Source organism: Engraulis encrasicolus, chromosome 8 (assembly GCF_034702125.1).
Source record: "Engraulis encrasicolus isolate BLACKSEA-1 chromosome 8, IST_EnEncr_1.0, whole genome shotgun sequence".
Lineage (NCBI taxonomy): Eukaryota > Metazoa > Chordata > Actinopteri > Clupeiformes > Engraulidae > Engraulis > Engraulis encrasicolus.
Genome location: NC_085864.1, coordinates 33,184,347 through 33,211,506, shown reverse-complemented (window position 1 = coordinate 33,211,506; position 27,160 = coordinate 33,184,347). Strand labels below are relative to the sequence as shown.

General features: G+C 42.4%; 1 protein-coding gene across 2 annotated transcripts in view; it reads right to left on the bottom strand.

Moving 5' to 3' along the window:
• Positions 1-6,796: 6,796 nt before the first annotated feature.
• The window catches only part of st3gal4 (ST3 beta-galactoside alpha-2,3-sialyltransferase 4), a 47,403-nt gene continuing 27,039 nt past the window's right edge, over positions 6,797-27,160 (bottom strand). For both annotated transcript variants that reach the window (XM_063205507.1, XM_063205508.1), the window contains exons 3-11: positions 26,143-26,215; positions 25,510-25,602; positions 21,890-21,987; positions 21,635-21,698; positions 21,300-21,395; positions 19,297-19,486; positions 18,428-18,565; positions 8,752-8,904; positions 6,797-7,578 (exon numbers count right to left, since the gene is read on the bottom strand). In XM_063205507.1, the coding sequence (XP_063061577.1) occupies positions 7,489-7,578; positions 8,752-8,904; positions 18,428-18,565; positions 19,297-19,486; positions 21,300-21,395; positions 21,635-21,698; positions 21,890-21,987; positions 25,510-25,602; positions 26,143-26,215 (995 nt within the window). In that variant the 3' untranslated portion in view covers positions 6,797-7,488. The remainder of the gene's footprint in view (positions 7,579-8,751; positions 8,905-18,427; positions 18,566-19,296; positions 19,487-21,299; positions 21,396-21,634; positions 21,699-21,889; positions 21,988-25,509; positions 25,603-26,142; positions 26,216-27,160) is intronic.

The following is a 27,160-nucleotide window of genomic DNA, read 5'->3' as shown; positions in this document are numbered from 1 at the left end:
GTGTTTGACTCTGGCTTTCTTAACGTGTGTCCAATCCATTTCCATTTCCTTCTTTTGATAGTTACTTCCAGTTCCAGTTTAGACGATACACGTTCAGAGGAATTTAAAAAAAATCCATTACATTCAACAATGTGTGTATTATTGTAATATATGTGCATGTTGAACTAGAGATGACACCCACTGTACTTGTGTGCCGTACACGCATAAACGGTGTGACGTGTACCATGTGCGTTACGCCCCCATTGCGGGGAACAACATTGGGGGGAAAAGCCAATGCAAGTCAATTGGTGGTGTTGGGAAAGAGTAAACGAAAGACAAGGACCTGTAGACTAGCATTGTTCATGCTCAACATGCCGAAGACGTGTTGTGTTGTTGGCTGTTCAAATTATATTGCAAAACAGCTGTGGCTGAAGAATGGACTGTGTTAATTTAGGCTAGCCAATGTAGCATGTAAGGTAGTGAGACATTCGGTTTGCTTTCCCCCAAAAAGGTGGCGTAAGGCACATTCACAAGCAAAGAACCCGGATGGCAATTCATACCTATGTGGTGTACGTGTGAGGTGATGTCCATGTGACTGTGTTGTCCATTAACCCTTAGCTCAGAGAGGCAGAGGGCCATAACACTCAGCCATAAAATTGGAAGTGTAAAGATGCAGTAGGATTAATATCAACCGTAATAAAGGGCTGCAGTATCACACCTACGTATCACAGACTCAGTAGTTCAACGGCCATGACGCACAAGGCAAGGCAAGTTTGTTTGTAAAGCGTAATTCATACACAGGTGCAATTCAATGTGCTTCAAAAAAAATAAAAGTAAAAGAAGAAAGGAAACAAGAAAGAAAAAATTAGAGTCAAAGATAATTGAATACATTAAGATTCATACATACAGTATAACATGTAATTTACACTACGTAGAGCTGTTAGGTCAAAGCATCTGAGAACAGCTTCGTCTTGAGTCTAGATTTAAAGCTATCAGTATAGGGTGCATTATTTACATCATCTGGAAGCTGGTTCCAAAGAATTGCTGCGTCTGAAGGTTGCCACTTTGTTTTGACTTTTGGAATTACCAGCAAACTCTTCTCCGTTGACCTTAGTGACCTGGTTGGTGCATATCATTGAAACATAATCAGATGGTTAGTGGGTCCCATTCCATTTAATGATTTAAAGAAGCAATGCCTTAAAATCAATTCTGTAGCTCACTGGAGCCAATGCAGCGATCTCAAAAGTGTAGTGATGTGGTCAAACTTCTTTGTTTTTGTAAGAACCCTTGCTGCCGCACAGTGTATTTGTCCTTAGAATATCAATCAGTAGCATAATTATTTACAGAATCATCATTATTTTCAGATGGAATGGTACAGTTGATGATGGAAATAGTTACAAATATATTGGTATTGGTTTCACTTTTTTCACCTTTTTTCAGTCAGAGGGTTATTCTCCATTAGGGGAAGTTGCTCAGTGGTACTTAATGGATTTGAACCTGCAACTTCCCAGTTCAGCGAAGACAAGGCCAATGGCGGGGGGAACACAGGGAATCATCTTGACCAATGCTCCTTGCCCCCCTCTTCGCTCTGTTTACTTGTGTCCAAAGGAATTAATGAGGGCTTTCACTTGTGGCTTGGTAAAGCGGAAATTATCAGGGTTAAATTGGGCCAGGGATGTCAGGAGATGAGCCCCTTTACTCATTTTACATTATGATGCATCAACGGCACACACACATGGACACACAGACAGACAGACAGACAGACAGACAGACAGACAGACAGACACACAGACACACACACACACACACACACACACACACACACACACACACACACACACACACACACACACACACACACACATCAAATCCCAATTCAACACCCTGGACCCCCATACCACCCCTGACATCCTGTGACCTGCAAGGTCAGCAGTCAATAACACTTTCCTAGTACCTAGTACGTACCCACCCACCAAGCTAGTCAGGCTGTCCTCCTTAACCATGCTCAATTTCAGTGGCGTCCACAGACATTTTGGGGGCGGAGGAATATAGAACTTACAGCTGCCTTACTAAGATATAGAGGCTATATAGTATTATATCAGGGAATTGTCACTTGCTTTTGCTCAAGCATTTGCACCGTAGATATCGTGTCAACATGACCCACAGTACATTGTACTTTTTTGTACAGTAGGACAAAGGGGCAGGTGCTTTAGCACCACCACGTCCCTGTGCACGCCTATGCTCAATTTCATGCTTATCACTGAACAGAAATTGTAGTTCAGCTATTAGTGCATACATCGTGGCCAAACAGATGCGAATATTCAAAAAGAAATTAAATCCTAACGCTGTGAGGTCTGACCGTTTCCACAAAGTGAAATGAAAACGGCTGATGCACTGGCTAAAGAACCAGGCACTTAACCTTGGTAAAAACAAAAAAAAGACCACATCACAGAAAGGGTTAACAAGGAAACAGCCTTTGCACATTGAAAGTCACAGCCATCCAGACAGTCATTAGACAGGACGTGAGGTAACTGAACACTGCTGCATCCATTAGATTAATGGGTCAATTACAGCTCGCCAAACCACCCACAGGATCTCTGGAAAATTAAGGCTGCCCACTACGGTATCAACTGTGTGCAATATCAACTGTGACAGTCTAGACATCAACTTCAAAGGTGCACTGTGTGTAATGTTTTCAGTCATTCATTTCCAGATTTCATGCTGCTCATTCACAAATATTACATTTTTATGTAATATACCACCACTATCAAGTTCTAAGTGTTAATTAGGACTAGGAGAATTGCACTTTTCATACATGAAAAGGGGATCTTCTGGTCCGCCATTTTGAATTTCCAGAAATTGACATTTTTAGCTGCAAAACTTAACTGTACTTTGGTCATACTAGTAAATATTGGTTAATTATGTAGTACCGTACATATTCATGAAAAGATCACATTTTGGAATACACAGCACAGTTTCAATTAGCAGCATAGTTGCAATATCTACTCAGGCCACAATCTTAGGGTGCATCCCAATATGTGACCTTGCCTCCTCCACTTGTGCTTGTCTCCTCGCCCCGCCTCCTGGCCCCTCCTCCGTGGAGAAAACAATAAAGTTTCCCAGCTGTCAGCCTCACCACAACAACTTTTGAGGGACTGTTTTTCATTCACCATCCCAATTGCAAATGAGAAAAAGATTCTATAATTGAGCTTTTGCAAGATATTGAAATATAATGCTGTTGTCTGTGATGTCATCATGACGAGAAGCAAGTGGAGGAGGCAAGTGGAGGAGGCAAGGTCACATATTAAAACGCACTCTTACACAGTGCACCTTTAAACACAGAGGCTGTTGTGTGTACAGGACAGGTGTGGCATGCAGAGGAAAAAAAGATAAGCAATCCATGCACGCACTCGCTCACACAAACAAAAAAGACAATCTATAATCACACACACAAATCCTTTCAATCCTATCCTGTTGAGGTGTGTGCACTACCCAGCCACTTTATTAGGTACACCTTTCTAGTGTTGGTTTGGACTCCTGCTAAGGCTAAGGTAAGGGTAAGGTACTGCCTTAACTGCCAGCAGCAATATTCAGATAGGCGTGTGGCATTGCAATGGTGTTTACACTGTTGCTACTACAAGTATGTGCCAAGAAAATATCCATTACACCACCAGTCTGAACCATTGGTACAAAGCATGGTGGATCCATAGAAAAAGGAGATAGGCCCTATCCTCCGCGCTCCTGCACTTCACAATTTAGTGTGACACGAGAAAAGGACTTGTAATTGTAGGGAAAAAAGGGAGTCACCAGAGCATCTTCAATGGAAGTAACCGTTTTATTGGGCAAGTGCCAAGACTAACGTTTCAGCGTTGTTACGTCTTCTTCAGAGTCAATGTTGACTCAATCATGAATGCTTCGACGGTGTCACTTCTTCAGAGTCAATGTTGAGGCTCAATGTCAATGTTGACTCTGAAGAAGTCGTGAAAACGTTGAAACATTTGTCTTGGCACTTGCCCAAATAAAACAATTAAACCTCCACGTCTGAAGATGCTCCTTCTTTCCCTGCAGGGTGGATCCATGTTTTCATGTTGTTGACAAATTCTGACCATATCACTTTTGACTATAGCAAATTATTACACACCTGAGTTCCGTCCATGCAAACGGCATGTCAAATTGAATGAAATGCATTCCAACACCTGCTATAAGTACATTCTTGATCTGAGACCGACTTGTGCAATGTGTTGCTCCAATTAATAACCTCAACTCTGTGCCAAGGTTCTTATCAGGCCAAGTTTGACTGGCAGTGATGCAGCAACATGTGAAAATTACCATCTCCTGTATACTGACAGGTGTCATGCCATAACTTTACCCACGGTGTTATCTAGCATTGATAAAGGATATTTGTTGGAACTATTTATCCAGTTAGACATGACCTGATAAGCTTTGCGGTACCAAGGCTTTAAAGGGTAACTTCTGCCAATTTCGACATGCAGTTGTAATGCTCACACTACCCTGGACTTGTCAGTGCCTGAAGTTTTTTTTTCAGCCTTTTCCGATATCCTGGTCATTGTAATGGGGCAGGCATTTGTTTACATTAAAAAAATCTTGATTTATTCCCAATAACATCCAAAAGGTTATGCAACATCAGCAGACAACTAGCAAACATCGATACCTTTTGAGATAATATTTGGATTAGGCCTATGTTAAGAGAGTTTTTAATGTAAACAAAATCTGCCCCAATAGAAAAGCTCAGATCTCGGAAAGGGCTGAGTCGAAAAATGCAGCATCACCAGGTACTGACAAGTCAAGGGTAGCGTGAGCAATACAACAGCAAATTGAAATTGGCTGAAGTTATCCCTTAAGGGTCCACTGTAACATAATTTCCCTTCAAACTTGCCAGCATGGGCCTGAAAGTCCAATCCAATAATCAGGCCAATTGTGGGTTTATCGTAGCCATAATAGTAGCAATAGTAGTGGTTGTACTGGAAGAATGGAGTAGAGTAGGTACAGTTACTTATTGAGGATTTAAGGGTGTCAGGAGGAAAATAGGGAATTTGGAACAGTGTATGTTACATTACAGTAAGCCAATGTTTTTTATCCAAAGCGGCTTACTTTTATTTACTAGGTTCACTGTATTGGTTACAGTCCCTGGAGCAATGTGGGTTAAGTGCCTTGCACAAGGGCACTTCAGCCATGGATGAATGTGTAGTGGGGGAGGTGTAGAAGACTAGCCTGGGTTCACCATTCTCTTCCACTAATTTCCTTTATATACATGAAATTAGGTAAAACAAGGCTAATAGAAGACTATACCTAAATATTTCCTGCTATGTGTAATATGGGAATAAAATCGGGGCAGGCAGCTGTGGCCTAATGGTTAGAGGGGTGGTCTTAACCCTGTAAGCTATAAGGTGTTAGTCTACAATTATTTTTCTACAAGGGCCCAATTACGTTGAGCAAGTGAGGCTGCAAGCCAAACCAACGCCCCAACCCAATGAGAAACAAGTTTGATGTCTGGACAGAGAACAGGTTTTCCTTTTCCTTTATGAGACCCATGAGATCTAACTCTGTGAATGCTTTGGATACGACCCACTAACATTTTAGTGATGAAAAATCACACACATTTACTGTATGTTTTCATTTGTTCTGACCTCATGGGGGGGCCAAACGTTTGCCATGCCTGGGCCAGATTTGGCCAACGGGCCTTTGTTTTGGAGACCAAGGCTGAAAGGTGTTGGTGTAAAAAAAAAAAAAAAAGAATAAGAATAAAACAAAATAGTTCCTGTCCTCCCTCATGTTCCCTTAATCCTTTTTATGAATTATTGAGCATGTAGTAGGCCTATATCTTTAAGGGATAAAGATGCAGAGCTCTCTGAGGGGTCTTTTCACCCCCGATTCATGTTTACCACAATGAGCCACGGCTACTAAATCAATGTGAAAATAATATTGTTCCCAAGTGAAAACCTGAAAATGGGTCCCACAGACCAGATGAAACACCTTAATAATTTAATAATAATAATTGTATTTGTATAGCACTGTGTCATACAAGACATGTAACTCAAAGTGCTTAACAAATGGGAAAAAACACAATTGTTAGACCTGTTGTAACCTTACAAGGGTTAAGATCAGAGGGTTCCGATGTAAAATCCCACCCTTACCTCTTCCCCATGGCGAAATTGCCCTTGAGCAAGGCACCTAACCATTAGCCAGGCTGCGCCCTCCTAGTGACGCAAGATCGAATCTCGATTGCAAGTCTATGATAATCAGGCAACCTAACCATTACCTTGTAAATAAGTAACTAAGTCACTTTGGATAAAAGCATTAATGAAGTGTGATGAAAAGTAGAAGAAAAAAACCTACAATCCCCTGATGCCAAGACCAACTATCTAACCACTGTCCCTGATTTGGCAACATAATTCAAGCTGGGCCATGAACATGGAGGATTGACTTTTGCAAGTGGATTTTGACTTCATGAGTGCACACCTTTGGATTACTAGGTTTTATGTGAGATAAAATCTGAGTGGGTCTTATATTCTTGGATTGGCTTGTGGGAAGTCTGTTGCCAACAAACCATCAACAGACAGTACCGTAATACTGCAGATTAGAAAACAACCGACAGAAGATTTATCAAGTGATTCAACTACTGACTAAAATAATAAAAAATAAATAAACAACAACCGGGTAATATGACTGTACAATTTTGCCATTTCAGCTTGACCTGGTACGAGTCAGCTTGCAACTGTTTGGCTTTAAGCTAATAAGTGGACATTACTACTAACCACAATAAAGACAAACACACAATAATGAGAAAAAAACAGCATTTCAAACTTTGATTCAATTTTAATATAAATTTAAACAATTCATAGAATAAAATATCCAGTGGTAAAAGTTGAGAGGAAATCAAATCTAAAAAATAAAAAAACATTAAATTACAAATTATTATCATTAAAAGTCCATCTAAAAGTCTGTCTTTAAGAATGAGACAGAAAGAGATGTCCAGCATACCGCTGAATTTTTTTTTTTGCACTTGCAAATTTGTATAGAAGTACAAATACAGAGACACACAGAGCATGTATTCACAGATGTAGCTTGTTTGAGTGAGTGTGTTTGTGTGTTTACGTTTATAGTATGTACATGTACATTCACGGTTGTTTTCATTAGTGGATGGAGACATTCATGAGTCCATGTGTGCACTAGTAAAAAATATTTCACATCTGTAGATGTAGAGGGAATGATAGAGGGAGAAAGAGAGCGAAAGAGAGATCAGAGGGAAGAAGACAAGAAACAGAAAGAGAGGAATGAAGGGTTTCAGCATTCGTTAGTTGTGTGAGTGTGTGGATGTATTTTTGTGTTTATGGGAAAAGTGTGCATGTGAGTAGTTGAGTAGAGTGTGTTTGTGTGTTTGTATTCTCACATTCATACATACATTGTGTGTGTGTGTGTGTGTGTGTGTGTGTGTGTGTGTGTGTGTGTGTGTGTGTGTGTGTGTGTGTGTGTGTGTGTAAATATGTGTCAGGAATGAGGATGAAGATATCGTATGGCCCCTGCTTCCTCCAGTCTCCTCAAGGTTTGTGCCTCATGGTCGAGGTCATGGTATGAATCCTGACCAGGAAAAAACAAGACAAGAAAAAAAATGATGTTGGTGTTATTATATATTGCTATTGGGATGGAAGTAAAGGCGGGCATACACTGTGCGATTTTTGGCCCAACTTTTTGGGAATCAGGCTTTTTTTTTTTGTTCAATCAGAGGTCAATCGCGAGGCTCGCATTGTGTAGTGTACTTGATGTAACGACAAACAATTTCACCTCACAATCTGCAATCATATGGTCGCAAGAAAATGAACTGTTTGAAATCCTAGCCGCCCCCTCATGAGTGAATCGCACAGTTGAAGCACGGGACGGGCATTGGAAATTAGCCTATGGCTACAAATGCTATGATACTTATCTGTTAGGTTGTTGTACAGCCTACATGATGTGTATTTGTCCCTACTCAAATAAACCATAACTGAACTAACTGAACTGAACTGTTACTACATGATTTGCCACTACTCATGCACAAAAAGGCACAAATGCCAGAGCAGCACAATTGGCTCTTGAACGCATCCTCGCCTCAACCTCGGGTGCACGTTTCTCTTCTATGTTTTTGTCATCTGCGGTTCCGGAAAACAATCCTGTCCTGGTGCACACTGTAAGCATTCTGCTTGCATCCGACCCTTGGCTGTGAGAATGTGAGTTGTGAACTTTTAAACCCTGCAACTCCCTTGTACAATGCGAGCAGGAGCTAAATACCCGCAACAGAAAATATTGCAGTGTATGCCCGGCAATACAGTTACACACATTGTATGCATTCCAATATGTGACCTTGCGTCCTCCACTTGTGCTTGTGGTCTCACGTCTTACTGATGCCCCGCCGTGGAGAAAATAATTAAGTTTCCCCGCAGTCTGCCTAGCCACAACAATTTTTGGGGGACTATTTTTCATTCACCAACCAGTTTGCAAATGAGAAAAATGACTTTACAATTGAACTTTTGCGAGATATTGAAATATAACGCTGTTGTCAGTGATATCATCACGACATATTGCTTCCTGGTACGAGGCCACAAGCACAAGTGGAGGACACAAGGTCGCATATTGGAACGCACCCATTCTCTCTCTTGCTCTCCCTCACACACATACACACACAGGCAGCATAATATAACTTCTCATACTATACTGCCAATTTGCCTTCGCTAATCAGGTCAAGGCTAATCCGCAGTCAAGTTGTTTATTGTTTACCTTCATGGATTTCATAGTGTTGGCCCCAAAATAGTGAATTGGCTGTTTCTGGTTCCTGGCCTCAGGATATCCAAAGCCAGCTATGTGCACCACGTCGCAGTAGTTCAGGGCTATGAACACAGCCAGGATCCCAGTGGTTGGGTGGACGGGTTTCTGTGGACCAGACAACAACAAACAAAGACAGTGCAAGTGTTAGGCCAGTGCATCCCTACTCCAACGCCCGATGTGCTCAGTATTGGTGGTGTATCACCTCAGCCAACACAATGAGCACTGCTGCTGATAAGACCATGGTTGAGATTAATATCTTTCATTTATTAATATCTTTCATTTACATTCTTGCAAGCACTCTCAAACGGCACGTGTTTTAATCTCGATCAAGTTTCCACAGATGTTTTTTTTATGTATTATTATTTTTGAATGCCCCCTTAACTTCCCATTATCATAGTGAAGCCAACTGCATATTTGAGTTGACAGTTTCTTGAATTAACAGCACTGTTGGTAAAATACAACAACAATGAAGTTCTTTAGGAAACACACACTGTGAAATGCCATTTCAAAACAGCAGAGGGCGACCACATCAACTCTTGAGCCAGTCTGACTCACAGCGCCTCAGGGAAAGGGGATGACATGAGGGACGGAGAGACCAGCTCTTTTACCCTGAGAATGATTAACAAATGGATGAGGAAAAAAGGGGGTAGAATGGCAATGGCAGTATTTTTCCCTAGAAAAGTGTGTGCACGTGGGTGTGTGCGCCATATGTGTTACTGGAAACGAACACAAATCACTTGATTTGGCCTTGAGAGATTTCAGCCCCCCACCTGAGTGCCCAGTTTACAAACCAACCCACGCTGTTCTTTTTTACTCCACGCACAAACACAAACACACACACACACAGGTACAGTATATGCATGTATAACACACACACACGCACACACACACATACGCACACACACCACCTGGTTCTGTCATTCCACAGACTCTCCATCATGTTCATACATGTAAACACTCAGCACCACACCGAAATACACACAAGTGAGGGAAGCGAGGGTTAAGAAACCTGCCAATTACGTGAAAAAAGGAAGGCTCCTCTAATGGTAAACCACGAGGTAGCCTTTCACCCACTCAATGACTTGGTCTACCGTCTTCCCCTGATCTGTCATCAAACAATGTGTTGTAGACTCTGTGCTGAATGACTGTGTGTGTGCTCTACCGTGAGTCTGGTCAGCATTTCCATGTTACTGTTGTTTTGAATTCCCCATCCTATCCTGTCTTTGCCACCGGAACAGTTTTGGTTGGTCATTTCTCTGGTAGCAGGAAATGCAAAGTAAGTGTTTCGACACTTGTACCGTAAGGAGTTTAAAGGGTGTACTGTGGCGAGCAGGTCTTCCGTTTCTGATTCTTAGTCATTTAAGCATGAGGTGATGACAGCCAGTGGGTGTCATCTTATGACTTAATAATGCCTCTTTGCATCAACACCAACAGAGTCTGCTTTCTGTATGGGATGATCCTTATCTACTAAGGAAAAACTCCTTGTGATTGTCCTCTTTCCTGGCAATTCTTTGGGAAATAATGGCATTTTTCCCCTGCTAGCTAACACACATTTATTTCGGCTGCTCTTGCAGAACTCTTCACAAAAGATGCCCACACCTATAACCAAAATAGCCAAATAATAGCACAAAATTGCTTCGCACTCAGTTTGCAATTTATAAATACACACTTTGAAAATATGACAAAAAGAATCCATTGCACAACACTCATTTTGCATAACTGTGAACACAACTTACTGCTCAAAATACATTTTTAAACTGAAGGACACACTCCTAGACCTCTATAACCTCATGAAAATGACATAGCTTTTTAATAGAAAACCCAAACGGCAAAGTATATTTTAATTTTTACCGCCCATGTCTAGTTGCTACAATATGTACTTGTAATGTTATGGGTGTATTAACGATTTGGTACAAAAACAGTTTAATATACTCTGAGGAAAAAAAAACATTTAGTTAGAAAGAAACCTCAGGCAGAGACCAACGACCACCAAGGGGAACCCCCTGCCAGGGCTGGTAACAAAAAGATTAAAGGAAGAGAGAAGAATAGATTTGTGCAGATCAGGACATGTGTGGGGAGGATATATACAGGATAATTTGGTTTGGGGTTGCTGTATTCGTGTGAAGAGTTCAGCCACAACAGCTTAAGTTACAAGAAATGTGCTTTAGCTGTCAGAAAAAAAACCTGTAAGCATTACTCACCCTTGAGAAGGTGTGAACAGAATAACCCTCGTTTACGATATAAACAAACCTTTGTAAAACAAAACAAACCTTGGGCTTGAGATGTTAAATTATTATAGATTTAAAAAAAAAGATTTGCATCAAACTGGCCAATACAAAGCAGCGATGAGGATTATCATGAGTGCCAACTTTCATGCCAAGATACAAAGGAGCGTATTTACATTTCAGAAATGCCAATCCCTCCTGTGTTAAAGGACAAAGGGTTTGTCCACAAACACAGAATAGACAGAGATTAGCAACTATAATGCATCTGAAACATGCCGTGTTTGCTCTGCTTTACTGTTGGCTCTCCCAGGTGTGTGTGTGTATGTGTATTAGTTCTTTGTGTTTGTATTAGGCTTTGAGTATGTTTTGTATTTGTGTGTCTATGTAAGCTTTCAGACACCTTAACTCCCCTCTGGATTAATAAAGGCACTCTACTCTACTCTACTATGTAAAGGGAAAAGCTCAACATTGCTTAATGTACAGAAAAAGTGATCAATCATCACAAGACTTCTCACAGCTGGGAGATGGGAGCGTCATGGCTCAGTTGAAATACTGGGCACCCGTTTTGTAATCCGACCAGTGGTCATTTGCCCGACCTGAGGTAATTTGCCCGACCTTCCCTGTGTGCACCCCCCCCTCATTTTTGACCGTCCCATCCCAAAAAAGGCTAAACAGTCCAAAGATAAATAATAATAATAAAAAAAAAACCTCCAAAATATAAAATCGGAGTTCTAATATTATGGATGCAGAGGTAGAATCAGATTTTATTTAAAAAAACAAAAAAAACAAAAGCAGGACTGAAAATAATCAGGTTGACCAAATGGATTTGAATATGAAATTGTAGGAAGCTTCAAAGGCAGTAACTGGGCCTAGGCAAGTTGCCAGGGGCGCCATCTTCCTCAGTCTACCCTGGAGCTTCTGATGTCATTTGCTAAATAAGAAAGTGTTTTTTTCTGTTATGCATTCTTTATTTGTGTGCAGTTTCAAATAAATGACCGTGGGTGCGTTAAGTCCCAATGGTACGTTCACAGGTTACAACAGAGGACAAGGGAACTCGTTGACTCTACTGATCGGGTACGAGATAAATGATATAACACCAGACCTAGGGCAGCAGGGCAGCAAAACTAGCTTCAGAAGGACTTAACTGATGTGGCAAGGGAGGAGGAGAAAGTTTCATTGACACCTTTTTGGGGAGTTGCACAGATGGTTCATCTTTCAGGAAAGTGGTTTTGCTTGTGAAAATGAATCTCATGACTCAGTCAGATATTATCACTTTTGCACTTTTGAGAAAGTGAGATTGGGTGCATTGGGAAGGGCATGACCTTTGAAAGATGTCACAGGAGAACGGAGGGGACAATCATTTTTCTTGTTTACCCTGTTGCAAATACTGTGCGAACTTCAAACAAGTGATTGTTTTTAATAAATTAGCTCACCAGGATATGATGATGCCATGCTACCATGTTGCCGTTGTAGAACTAAAGGAACACAACAGAAATACCATTTTTATGTCACGTGCAATGGGACTACTACTAACAAAACACAAAGCTAAAATACATGGTGCTAAGTTGACCGTATTGCTTGTGCATACTCTGGTGATAAACAGTCAGTAAAGGGTGAAAAAGTGCAACCAGAACTGACCTTTTTTGTCTATGTTGTGGGAAGGTCAAACTAAGAACCAACTCCTATCTCACTTCTCTTAATAAATAACTATGCCAATATTCTATCACGCTGGGCTATTTTGCTGAGAAGAACAAAACAAGAAGCCCCAACCATTCTGTTAACTCCATATCTGAATCTACTTCTACAATAGACTAACTCTTGGGTCTTGGACATTTTTAATTATTCACAAGAATGTGGACTCGGTGACAAGCAAGAACACCTTGGTAACAAGGAAAGTGAGACTATCCACTATATTAACTGCTGAAAGGAAAGGAGTACCAAAAAAATAAAAAAGTTTCCAAACACTCCACTTCTTGGCTGCCCAGCCTGCAGAACTCTACAGCTTTTTCTCACATCGTTTTTAAAGCCATTTGCCACCTTAATTCACTCCACTGGCTCCGGTTTCCTAGGTAGCATCATGTTGTCGAGCCAACACTCAGCATTTGCACGTCCACCCCTCAGCCTCCAGCCCCCACCTTCCACCCCTCTACCCCCCACACCTGACAGAATTCTCACAGCCAAGGATAGCTGACGCTCAGGAACAAGCCAGGGCACGAATCCCATGAGAGCTGAGGTGATAAGAGAGAAGGAAAAGGCTAATTTATTTATAACGCACGGTCGAAAAAAGGCAGCAAAATGCAAGGGTGGGGGGAGCACCACAAAAGATAGCACATCATCTCTAGTCACCATTACGAGTATACAGTACTTTCTTCACTTCACTGTGTCTTTGGCAAACAGCTCTGGGCCGTCTACTCTGTACACAGGCACAGCAAGACTTTGCAACACTTTCAGTCCCTAAAGCCATAAGGATGTTTGACACAGTGCTTAATGAAGTTGGTAAAGTATTAACATACCACCTCCCCATTCAGACTACTTATATATACACTGTATATTGGTAACCGCTACCATTTCAAGCATATGCCGGCGCATTCAAATGACCTTTGAACTGCTTCTGAAAAAAAAGGAAAGGAAAAGAAACTTTGAATGAATTACATTCAGCTCAGCATTACAAAAGAGAAACAGCTTTTTCGTAGAGTATGACAGAATGGGACTTTTTCTATTTTGTTTTGTTGCTTTCCCCCTTCAAAAGGGCAAGTTTATTAAAAGACAAAAAACATCAAAGGTTGGTGACTGTGAAAGTGACCTGATATGATGAAAAAGTTTCCTGACGACGATGTCAAAACGAACCCTGGCCTGACTGCATGTGGCGAAGCTGGGATGAGAAAGCAGAACACTGCCACAGGTCCACTCAGACAGTAAAGACGTGGTGGGGGCAGGAAACGAGTCAGATCTGATCAGCCACCACCACCACTACCACTACCACCAGCCCCACCACCACCACCACCCCCTCACCGCCCTCTGCAAACTGCCACTTCTTGCCGCCTGCCTTGCCTTGAAAAACTAAAGGCTCTCACTTTCAATGTTCTACAGTAGACAAACACGCGGGAGTCAAGTGGCGCACACTGTGGTGGAGGTCCGCACCCAGGGAGGGCAGGGTCTTTGGTGACACGGCTCCTGTTTCCTGCGAGTGAGAAAGGATGTCTGTGTCTGGCTGTGCCTCAGCCTTGGCCCAGAGGAAAACGCTCAGCCCAGGGACATTCCTTTAGATTACACTTCTCTTCACACACTTGGTGTGGGTTTTCACTTGCTCTTACACTTGTGTGCGTGTGTGTGTATATCTCTCTCTCCCTCCCTCTTTCTCTCTCTCTTTCTTTCTTTCTTTCTCTTGGGAGGGAAATGGAGGGGAAGTGAAAATGGAGGAGACAGGGGAGTGCTTGAGGAAATGTCTTTTGTTACACCGATAAGACGCGCACTAAGAAACACACCAAATATGTTTAAGTGCAAGCGTTATAAATGGTACCCTAAGTATGTAATTCTGTCTTATGTGTGCACTTTATAACACGACGTGGACGGTAGCAAGTCTGAACAGCTGAACAGTTTGTTTATTTGTTTGTCTATTTTTCGTCCATTTTTCTACTTTCTTATACTCCTACACGGTGCTTATACCCTATGGACGCACATCAGTTTGGACATCAGGCTGATTGCTGTACTCAAGTGTGTGCTTTATGTCTACTGCAATGTGCATTGTGCATTGTGCAATAATGTGTATTTATAGGTCTTTGTGTGTGCATGCATGTAGCCAGTGCCCATATTTGTGTATTTATGTAAGCTGTCAGACACCTTAATTTCTCTTCTGATCAATAAAAGTACTCCACTCTACTCTACTTGTTCAAGAATGAGCCTAGGGTATGTGTTTTTATGCCTCTTTGAGTCTGTGTGTGTGTGTGTGTGTGTGTGTGTGTGTGTGTGTGTGTGTGTGTGTGTGTGTGTGTGTGTGTGTGTGTGTGTGTGTGTGTGTGTGTGTGTGTACTTCGATACTGCACCAGTTCTAACTGCATAAAGGGAGCAAGTACAAAACAAGAACAACTTGAAGAACTGCAATCAGATTCAGGATATAAGCAAAGCAACGATTAGTAGCTGCATTTACACACTGTCTAGAAACCCACAACGAGCGTTCAGCAAACCGCTGTCTATTTGCCAGTAACTGTTCTGTTAAAAGACGAATGAATATGTAGCACTGTTTGTCTTTTGTATGTAATCGTGTGTCTTTTTAAGAGACGAATATGCATGTAGCCAGTGCCCATGCCTCTCGGAAACGTTGTGCTATTGCATGTCTCTCTGGTGCATGCCTCTCTGTGGTTGTATACAGCATATGTGCATTAAATGGAGTGTGAGAGTGGAGATGAGAAGTGTGTGTGCAGAGTGTGTGTGTGCGCGTGCACACGTGAGACAGTGCATGTGTGAGCGTGTGTATGTGAGAAAATGCATGCGCGTGTATCTGCATGCGTGTATGTGTGCACGTGTGTGCTAGTGTGTGTGTGTGCGTGCGTGCGTGCGTGTCTGCATGTGTGCACTCGCGCGTCTGTGTCTGCACGCTTGTGTGTGTGTGTGTGTGTGTGTGTGTGTGTGTGTGTGTGTGTGTGTGTGTGTGTGTGTGTGCGCGTGTGTGCCTGCATGTTTGCGCATGTGTGTGCGCACACGCATCAGTGTCTGCGTGCTCGTGTGTGTGTGTGTGTGTGTGTGTGTGTGCACGTGTGCATGCCTGAGCGACTGCAAGCAGACAGCCGTGTTTGTCTGCCCTCCTCTGTGAGGCCCCTGTCCTGACTTGTCTGCCAGCAGCAGCAGCAGCAGCCCAATCATTACTGCCTGAAGCTGAAGCTGACGCTGACACAGCCTGAGCTCTCACTGGCCACACGCCAACAACATGGCATCCGTGTTAAAGAGATAGATGTGAGTGGAGGCACAACAAGAGAAAGAGATTAAACAAGGAGAGAGAGAGAGAGAGAGAGAGAGAGAGAGAGAGAGAGAGAGAGAGAGAGAGAGAGAGAGAGAGAGAGAGAGAGATAGAGAGAGATAGAGAGAGACAGAGAGAGAGAGAGAGAGAGAGAGAGAGAGACAGAGACATAGACATAGACAGAGACAGACAGAGAGAATGATACAAAGCAGGAATGGGTGGGGGATAGATGAAAGAATTATTGCAGCAAGTGATTTGTTACAAGTCTTGAGAGAAGCAGATTGTGAGAGATTGTGAGTGATTTCTTAATTGGGATGTGTTGCATCAGGAAGTCAGAACAAGACGAGACAGGTTAAAAGGCCTGATCTGAGACTGAGCTGTAGCATTTTTATATTGCATCAGACAAGCAACAACCCATTGCACAACATCCCCCTCCCCAACACACACAGAGTGTATGTACACGCACAAACATGCACCCACGACGAGTTAACCTTTTGATTGATGTTCTACTCTGTGTGTTTTCTCCTCCCTTTCCTCAAATCAAAGAATATGTTACACTACCAAATACATCATTACATGCTCATGTTGGTTTTAGTGTCTGTCCAACCATGTAACCCAGAGTTGTACTGTAGTTTCTTGTAAAATACTGACAAACCTTCTCAGAACCTGTCCATCAAACCTGTACTACCATCAACAAAGGTATCAGTTTAGATGTGCATTTGTTATTCACGAAAACCCAATATAGTAAAAAAAAAAATGTATATTGTCGCCAACCACTTCATACCACTGAAAGAGTTGCTACAAATCATAGCATATATGTTCGGAATAATAAAAAGTAGGCCAGCAAAGAGGAGACAAAACTAAAATTTGTGATACGATTACAACCGTCCTTGCTGTAGGTATGCCAGCTCAAAGTCCTAAGAGAGTGGGCATAGTATTGCACCATCTGGTAAACACGTCCTCATAACATAAAAAACTATGACAATATGAAGCTGTTAACCAATTAGCTCCACAAAACAGCAAAAGCCCTTTCAGAGGTTTTTCACGTTTTTAGACAACGACCTCATACCACCAGAAAAAAACTATGACGTTATGAATCTGTTAACCAACATAGCTCCACAAAACAGCAAAAGTCCTTTCAGAGGTTTTTCCCGTTTTTAGACCCAGCCCAAGTTAATCTGGATTAAAGATTTAAATATTACATTATATAATGGTATAATTATTCATCCCAAGTTGGCCCAACCATCCACATTAACATGGCATACTGTAAGACTTATTTCATTTAGCACCAAAGATGATCAGTGTAGAGAGTGAAGAATCGACGAGGACAGCTTAGTTTCTGCTTAGTTGGCATTATTCTACAAGAAAACAGTTATAGTTAACAACATAGTTATCTCTCCATTGTCATCTGTGGCTCTGTATGAGCTAATGTGGACTGAGAAACAGTTTTTCAATTTTACATATTCCACATCATCATTAAGCCCCGTTTGATTTTCCTTCCACTGGGTCTGACTGAAGTCTCTCAAAATCAGCCATCTTTGTTATGTCTCCTGTGACAGAATTGCCGGCGCCACATACAGTACATCACAACATGGCATCATACCAGAGACCGTCTATCGCGTTTGTGCATCACAACTTTGAAAGTTGACACGTTCTCCACAACGCCCTGTGACAATTTAAGTTCAGGGGTGGTTTTGGTCTGGGCACAGAGTCAACACTTCCCTTGCTTGTTCCCTCCGCTGTTCTTGGCAAATGTTGAGTGGCACAAAGGTTACTTTACTGACAGGTAAGAGTTAGGCATGGTTTTGGTCAGGGCACAGCAGAGCAGTCTCGTGTTAAAGCACCAGAAATTCGCAGACACAGTGGGAAAACTGTGTGAACCCGACAAAAGTGACAAAAGTGCTTTCCCACAGCATTGAGGTCTTTACTTGCAAAGACGTCGCTCCTCAACATGGAATGTACTGGCATGAAATACAATTTGCATGATGCCACACTGGTATATCAACATGCTCTAGAGCAGCGTTGCTCAACCGGGGTGCCGCAAGCCCCCCTCAGGGTTGCTGCGGAAAAGTGGCTGACTGGATGTGAAATTGACCTAAATAAATACATACATTATATAATATAACACATATTTGTCTAAATGAATGCTTAGTCAGTAGAATCTTTCATCTATCATTTACGCACAATAAAGTAAATTTCGGTCGCCCCTGTATGGCCTATCTGAGATAAAGCTGCAACTTCGAACGTCTCCAAATGTGTTACTTTTCTAAGCTTGTGTGGCATCGGATGCAATGCTATGTTACGGCTTGTTGGTTTGGAGTGCCTTGAGATTTTTCATTAATTGAAAGGTGGCCTCGCCTAAAAAAACGGTTGAGAATCACTGCTCTAGAGGCTATTGATATCCATAGTGGTAGTGAGGGGGTGAACTGTATGGTAGGCTGCGTCTCACCTCTCTGCCCTTTGGATGCAGAGGGATCTGGAGCAGTTTGCTGGCGGTGTGGTGCAGAAAGTGGGGGTCCAGCACACGGATCTGACTGGTCTTACCCAACCAGATCTGTGGAGGAGGCTTCCAGAAGCCTTTCCTCACCTAACAAGGAAAGAGAGGGAGAGAGAGGGAGAGAGAGATAGAGAGGGAGAGAGAGAGCGAGAGACAGAAAGAGAGAGAGAGAGAGAGAGCGAGAGCGAGAGAGCGAGAGAGAGAGAGAGAGAGAGAGAAGGGAGAGAGAAGGGAGAGAGAGGGAGGGGGGAGAGAGCATTAGAGCAATAGAAAAAGAAAAGAACAGAAGAAGAGAAAGCAAAAAAAGACCATGAGTTGTTTTTGCAGTGCCTCTCAGTTCCTGTTATATTAGAGCAACAGATAGCCTTAACCGTACAGATGGGCTGAGCGCCCGCAACAAGGACCTGATGTAACCAACATGTTATTTAACACCTGGCGCATGATAATTAAATGATGGGCTTAATGAGTGTGTGTGCCACTGCTCGGTCCTCCTGGGGACCAAGCGGTCCGTGACAAACCTGCCCATTACTACAAGTGGTCATTAATGCTCTTCTGAGAAAGTAGCAAGCCTGGCCAGCTTTCTCTCTCTCTCTCTGTGTTTTCATGTTCAGTAACTTCAAGAGCTTCTGACTGCCACGTGTAGCAGAGTAGGTTATGTGCATGGAGGGAGGAGGAGAAAGAAAAAAGCAACAAAAAAACAAAAAAAACAGGGTTGAGACTAGAGGGTTGTGAAGTGTTTGAAGAAAGGAAGTGAGGGGAGGGAGGGCAGCGAGTCTGGGCGCGTCTAGTAGTCGCCTGAGCCAAACACCAAAGGCTCTTACCCTCTTCTCATCGTACAGGATCTCCTTCAGCCAGCGCAGGTCCTGCTGCTTAAAGGGCACCAGCACCTGCAGCGTGTCTGGGTTGTTGTGCAGGCCGGGGTTGTAGAAGGCCGACTCCGGGTAGAAGAGACGCAGCGTCGTCTTGTTGCCCACGTCCTGCTCGTAGCCTTGCACAGGGGCGTCGTTCAGTCTGCACGCACACGTGCAACATGCACCAGAAACCCACATGGACCAGAGGTTGCGGTGGGGGTGTGGGGGGAGAGAGAGAGAGAGAGACAGAGAGAGAGAGAGAGAGAGAGAGAGAAAGACGAGTGAGAAGTGTCAATGTCAGTGTGTGATATGATTAACCGAAAGGGTAAGATCATTATCTTTTCCAATAATTAGCACGCTTCTGCAATGGTCAGAAAAGAAGTTCTCATACTTCTCACACTAAAAAAAAAAGAGAAAGTGTGAGAACTTTGAAAGTACTGTACAGCTGGCCTCTGAAAGTCAATACGGACTCTCGTCAACATTCCACATGTCAATAAGGAGTTGTAATCAATAAAGCTGTCCCAGCCACAGTGGTTCAAAGTTGGCTGGCACCCACACGCGTTATCAGTTCCAGCTTATCTGTAGGCGTTTTTAAATCTATGCCAAATATCGGAGCGGCTGAGTTTGCCGTGGGATTTAAGGGCACTTTCTTGCCCTTGTGTCAACTTCCACAAAGTAAATCCCGCACTCAGCCTAAGCAGGGCCAGCCCTTCTATTATGCATCTCTGTGAATGATCATCCTTGGAACCACAAATCAAACAAGACATTGACGTATAAAAACACAAGCAGTGTGCTTGTCTGTATAATGTAACCAAACATACACAATAATAAATACATAAAATAACAAAACATTTTTTTAAATTGCCAGTATGAACAGCACATCAACAGCATTGAATAGCAATAAAACATTGGCTGAGAAAATTCAAGGTTTTTTATGGCATCTCTGCTAATCATGTACAGTACATCCGTCCCATACATCCGGGCAAGTGGTCCCCTTCACCCACTAACATTTTTTTTCAAAAGAGTATGGCTCCATGCGGCCTACGAGGCGACTTTCGGTCGTCACAAAAAACACTCTGACACGGCTACAGCTTCCTGCCTGAAAGAGAAGTGCCACTAGCTGTGATGATAACACCACCATTACTCACTCACTCGCTCACTCTCAACTCACTCTCACTGTAGGCCTGCTTCTGTTTTTGGCCAAATGCTATCTTGGACAGTGGCCACTGACTGACCCCCACTGTAAGTGATGTGGAGGATAATGTCAATGAACCAGGTTTTTCTCCTCTCTGGACTTCTGGGGAAAAGGGAGTGAAATTCAGGCGGGAGGAGGAGGTGAAAGGTGGTGCTTGTGGTTACTGACTTGTGCTTAGATTAAACAAAAACAAAAACAAACGTAGTGCTGGGATGTACCAGTCAGAAGATTTAGTAGAGTATGTGGAGTCGAGCAGAGTAGAGTAGAGTAGAGTAGAGTAGAGTAGAGTAGAGTGGTGTAGAGTAGAGTAGAGTAGAGTAGAGTAGAGTAGAGTAGAGTAGAGTAGAAGAATAGAGTTCCTTTTCCAATCCTTTATTAATGTCTAGCAGCCTATACATAATACGCAATTAAAACCTGTGGAGCTGTATGGAAACGAAGTAAAATAAAAAGGAGTTGTGAAACTCAGGCATGAACCTCTTGGCCGGGAAAGTGAAACTGCCTCTTCAGGGAGTGTGCCAAACTGACATTCTACTGGGGTATGGTGGAAAGTACTGCTGGCATTTCACTGCTATTTGAGAGGCAGGGTTAGAAAAGAGGGAAAGTAAAAACTATGTGGTGAAAAAAGGAAGTAAACAAAAAAAAACCACCCCTGAAAGACTACCTCAGAAGTACTACTACAATGACTACAGCTATAATGTATACCACCACTACAACGTATAATCTTAAAATTATTCATGACAGATATAAAAAAATAATACGAAAGGGTAAACCACTATACCTTATAACGACATCATATTTGTTGATGGCAGCTCCAAGGGAGGTATTTTTGATTGTGTATCCATTTCCAATGACAACACAGGTCCTACAGCTCAGACTGCAGGGACAAAAAAAATACATATTGATCACAGACCACCTGCTTTTCATCTCTTAAAAAGTGAATTACATCTTTGTTACAATGACATTTATTGAGTTCACGGGCAGCGTATTGATGCATTTTTTGAGCCATCACTTCAGTTACAATCAACATGTATAATAAAGGTACGAATAACTTATTTAATTTTTAAAAAAGGAAAAGAGAACATTACTTGCTCTGAACTCTCTTAAGATACTCACTTGTCAATGCTGGCAGGCATTTTGCAGTTGGCAGTTACTGCCAAAATTTTTAATAAAAGTGATTCTGAAAAATAAAAACAAGCAGACATACACAAAATATAAATATATTCAATTACGATAAGATGCACCGTGGTGCTTGACCATCATGCACTTGATGTAGCCGTCTGCCACGTAGGCTTAAACCAGATTACATAATAATTCTCATTCACCGCTTAATAAAAAAAACACCAGCAGCGAACTGATGAGACAACATACCGCTGCCTTTAATTCCATAAGGCAATGCGAACGTGGACAGATGCTGACGCCAGAAGAAATCCTCCAGTTGTAAAAATAGGTCGGTCTTCCGGGCGATGCTGTTTTATTTCGAGACAAAGAACAATACACACACACATACACAGACAGAGAGACAGGCGCACACACACACACACACAGAAGAAGAAGAGTCTTAGAGCATGGTCAGCTTTAACTGTGGGCAGCTGTGGCCTGATGGATAGGGAGTTGGTCTTGACATTGTTGGCTCATAAGTCAGAATACCACACTAGTTGGAAGAATGTGAGTGGGGGGAGTGAATAGCTTACTCTCGCATCCTGCACCCCATCTTTAGCTGGAGCGCCCTTGAACAAGGCATCTAATACCACTGCTCCAAGGGGACTAGCCATGGCTGTATGTCCCTAAAAAGACACCTGTAAACCGATGTTCAAACGGGCACCGTTCGCCGATGGATTCCACTGTCTTTGCATGGTGTGCTTTTATAGAGGTGTGTGTGTGTGTGTGTGTGTGTGTGTGTGTGTGTGTGTGTGTGTGTGTGTGTGTGTGTGTGTGTGTGTGTGTGTGTGTGTGTGTGTGTGTGTGTGTGTGTGTGTGTGTGTGTATGACCAACCCAAGGACAAAAATTGTGTTAATTGGCAACCTAATCAAACTTAAACCTCAGTTTGTCACCTGTGACAGTTGCCCAAGACTGCAGTGCAAACTATGTGTACTACAAATGGCATCTCTCATCTACAATCTTTCAGCCAGGTGTACTACAACCATGCAAATTCACATGACGAAAAAAAAAAAAAAAAATCACGTTGGTTAGCCAGCATCATGCAATGACAAACACGGAACACAAAGAATGCGAAGCTGCGTCACGGTTCTGGGGAAGTGTTTGATCTTCATTTGGTGTTTGAACTCTGGGTGGAGGTCCTCAAACAAGTGCCTTTAACTCAATTGTGCCAACAGTGCTTCTTTGTTTAAGCGCACTCAGTTCTTCCCAGATTCTCTCGTGCCATCCAGGAGGAGGCTGAATGATGGTGGAATTTAATGCAGGTGCACTGTGTAATATTTTTAGCTGCTTCTTTTCCAGAATTCATGCTGTCCATTCACCAATTTACAAGTACTACCTTAATCAAATTTTAAGTAGTCATTGCGACTGGGAAAATTGTGCTTTCCATATATGAAAGGGGGGAGGATCTTCTCCATGTCCGAAAATGTCCAGAAATTGACTTTTTAAGCTGCTAAAACCTACTGAGGCTGCACATTTTCAATAAGCAGCATAGCGCACCTTTAAAGCATAAAGCCCAGGACAGACCACACAAAAGACCAGGCGTGTCGTGGGCCCCTCCTTAGCAATAAAATTAATAGCACATAGCTTTTCAAAAACTGGATTAGAAAGAAATATACACACAGTCAGTGGTCAACAGTTTTTTTTTGAGGCTTAAAAGTTTCTTCACTGATCGTTTTGCTTTGCATACAATAGCAGGTGCGCTCAACACAAAGGTAGTCTAACAGTCATACGATCACATTTTGTCTGTACACAGTAACGTATTGTGATGGACAGTTTGGTTAGATGGAGAAGGGGATGGATGGATGGACAGCTGCCTAATACAGGCACGCAAGCAGAATTGGCATGCGGAATTACAATGTACTTCACTAATCGTTTTGCTTTGTATACAATAGCAGGTGCGGTCAAGGCAGCTGCCACTCAATCCATCCATCCCCTCCTCCATCTAACCAAACTGTCCATCATAATACGTTACTGTGTACAAACAAAATGTGATCGCATGACTGTTAGACTACCTTTGTGTTGAGCGCACCTGCTATTGTAACACAAAGGTAGTCTAGCTGTCGTACGATCACATTCTGTCTGAACACAGTAACATATTGTGATGGATAATGTGGTTAGATGGAGAAGAGGATGGAGGGATGGATGGAGGGATGGATGAATGGATAGACAGCTGCCTAATAAACAATAGAGATGCCTATTAGCATTATCAGAATTGGCACGCAGAATTCCAACGTACTGTCTGTCAACACAACCAACTTGAAGGAAAGAGATCCTCAGTCCCGGCACTTCAGTTGATTAAAAACAAAACAAAAAAGTCACAACAATATTTATTTTGTGGGAAAATTCATTAAAAATCACCAACGCGTATCAGCCCTACAGCCTTCCTCAGGGCGTGTAACAGAAGCAAACAGCCATCTAACTATTAGAAAACTGTTTGATTTTTCTAAATCAATTGAAGTGCCTGGATCAAGGATATTTTTTGTTGAACATAAAACCCTCTAAGAGCACCAGCTGATTTTGACAGATGCTGGAAACAGTCTACCAACCCTTCTTCTGAATGTCTTACTACAATCAACTTAATTTATTAGAAAAATCCTGAAATAACACAATAATAATAATACAATTGTTACAAAAATGAATGAATACATAAACAAAAAACTAATAGTACTTTTGTTCAGTGTAAGGGTGGGTTTGAGGGGTGGGCCCACACGCTATTCAGTATGCACTATACAGTGTAACCTACACAGGATGCGTGTACACGTGGAGTTAAAACGAGTCCACCACTTGCATTGTCTGTGGGTTCCGCTTCTTCGGAAAAAGAATAATAATAAAAAAAAGCATTCCTTAGGGAAAACTACTGCAGACATTCCAGAGTCTAAAAAGTACAGTATGTGTACCTGGTGTACACACGTGTGTGTGTGTGTGTGTGTGTGTGTGTGTGTGTGTGTGTGTGTGTGTGTGCGCGTGCATGCGCACATGTGTATGGACGCACACACATGAGCATATGTGTGTATCTGGTGCATCTTCTGCAACGTACTAGATACAATGATATGAAACTAAAGCCGCAACCAAGTGCAGAGCCTAGTGCAAACTATCCAGCTGTGTGGTATAAGGGCTGTTAAAAAAAGAAAAAGGCAGAAAAGTCCCCACTTCCCCCCCATCCCCAAAGCACGCAGGGGTCAAGCCCCAGGTGGGGTATAGCAGAGCTGTCCTATCCTTGAACGCATTACAGCACCGCCGGCATGCTAGGGAATAGCCAGCTGTACAAACTGATAAAACAAAGTGCAGGATTTCCACAAAAAAAAGAAAGAAAGAAAGAAAGAAAGAAAGAAAGAAAGAAAGAAAGAAAGAAAGAAAGAAGAATTAATGAAAAAAAGAAAAGAGAGTAGACCCACTTAAGATTCTACAGTCTGCCAGGCAAGGAAATAAAAAGGGGCGAAGGCGCTCAAAAATGTCTGGACTTTACAAACGATGTTACCTCCGAGCCTAACCATTATGAATTTTCATTTTATTATTTTTGAGGATTTTTATTATTTTATTATTTTTGAGGAAGGAACACAGATTTGACAGAGTAAACACATCCAAATATCCTCAGCCATGCACTGGATGATAGCAGTGTTTAGATTGCTGTGGGAGTTCCTTCACTACTTTTTCTAAACATTACTATCGGATGTCTGTTCCTCATGTAAACAGTCAGAAATAAGTGGACAAACTTATCAACGTATGCACAAAAGAAAAATGCAGATCTCACCCACCCCTCCCCTTTCCAAAAAAAAAAAAAACAAGAGCATGCACAATCTCTCTCTCTCTCTCTCTCTTTCTGACTCACGTGAAGTTTAAGTCATCCCATCTCTTCGCCTGCACCATCCACTCCTCACATAAGGACTTGGTGGGAACTGGAGGTTTCATGGCTCCTCCATTGCTGCCAAAACCAAAATAAAAACACAAACAAAAAATGACAACAACAAAAACGCATTATGGTACAATTGTTGGAGTGCAACTACAAATCCCACAACCAAGACCAGATGAGTTCTAGAGTGTGTTTCTTGACAATGTCTGTCGTTGTTAAAGTAAGCAACTAACTTAATTTATTGGACTGTGCTGCCCGAACAGCAAATGGACCTAGATGACCAGACTCTATAGGCCATATTGTGTTTTATGCGTCTTTAATGTGCGTTTACATGTGGATTGTGGAGAAGTGTCATGCAAGACAAATTTCTGTGCCAACAGACAATAAAGTTTATCTTGTCTTATCTTAACTTGTTTGTAGAGTAATTTCCCATTGACAACCTACCGGTACTAAGCTTCTTAAGGATTAGCAACAACGCTTTCAAGAAAAGGGGCCAAGATCAGCATCTTATAGACATCTCAATACCTTTTTTTTTTTTTGAACATTATTGAGCATTTTGCAAATGAATCAAATCACCAGTGCCACAAACTGGGCCTGGCAACAGAGACTCACCTCTGGATGTAGAAGGTGAAACAGTAGTAGGAGACGAGTAGCAACACGAGTGGGACCAGTCGAATGCACCATGCTGGAAACAACAAGCACAAAGCATAGCATTATTACATTAGACTTAGCCGACACTTTTGTTCAAAGTCACTTTCAGGGTGGTCGTAGGTAAGTGGTTAGGGCGTCAGACTTGTATCCCAAAGGTTGCCGGTTCGACTCCCGAGTACTCCCCAGTGCTCTTCCCCATCCCCCTCAATGACTGAGGTGCCCTGAGCATGATAGCGTTCCGCCGCATTGCACCCTTGGAGTGCCATTGGGGGATGCCCCATTGTACGGGTGAGGCATAAATGCAATTTTGTTGTGCACAGTGAGCACTGTGTGCTGTGGAGTGCTGTGTCACAATAACAATTGAAGTTTCACAGGTGGGCTTTATTCTTTCTTAGACTGAATTTAGGTACAGGGTATTGGCTATAGTCCCTGGAGCAATATGGGGTTATGTGGAATGGTGAATTACTATTTTGGCCATGGGATGGCATGAGGTTAGAAGCTGTAACCTCCCGATTTCAAGACCCTAACCCTTACCATTAGGTCAAGGCTGGCCCAAAGCAAGCACATGGGTGGGGGTGGGGGTCATGACATTGTCAAAATTAGTATCTTGTGTCTTGTGCATGCATGTGACCTTCTGATAAGCCTGGTAGCCTCAAAGACATCTGACTACAGCGTGGCCATTGTGTGATGTGTGAGAGATGTAAGAGGTTGTTGGTTTTTTTTTTTTTTACGCCTAACCATGAGCCATTCATTCAACATCACAAGACCCTCCTGAGGCATCATGGACTGGCCATCACATGAGCTGGGAGGATCCAGAATGGAATTATAACCTCCTCTATTCTTACAATAAACAGACACAAAGAGAAAGACAGACAGACTTCGAGTGAAGACACCGTTTGTTGTTCTTTGGATGACATTGAGTCATCAAATCATCTACCAAAACTAAGAGCAAAGACGAGTCACCGACAAATAAACACAT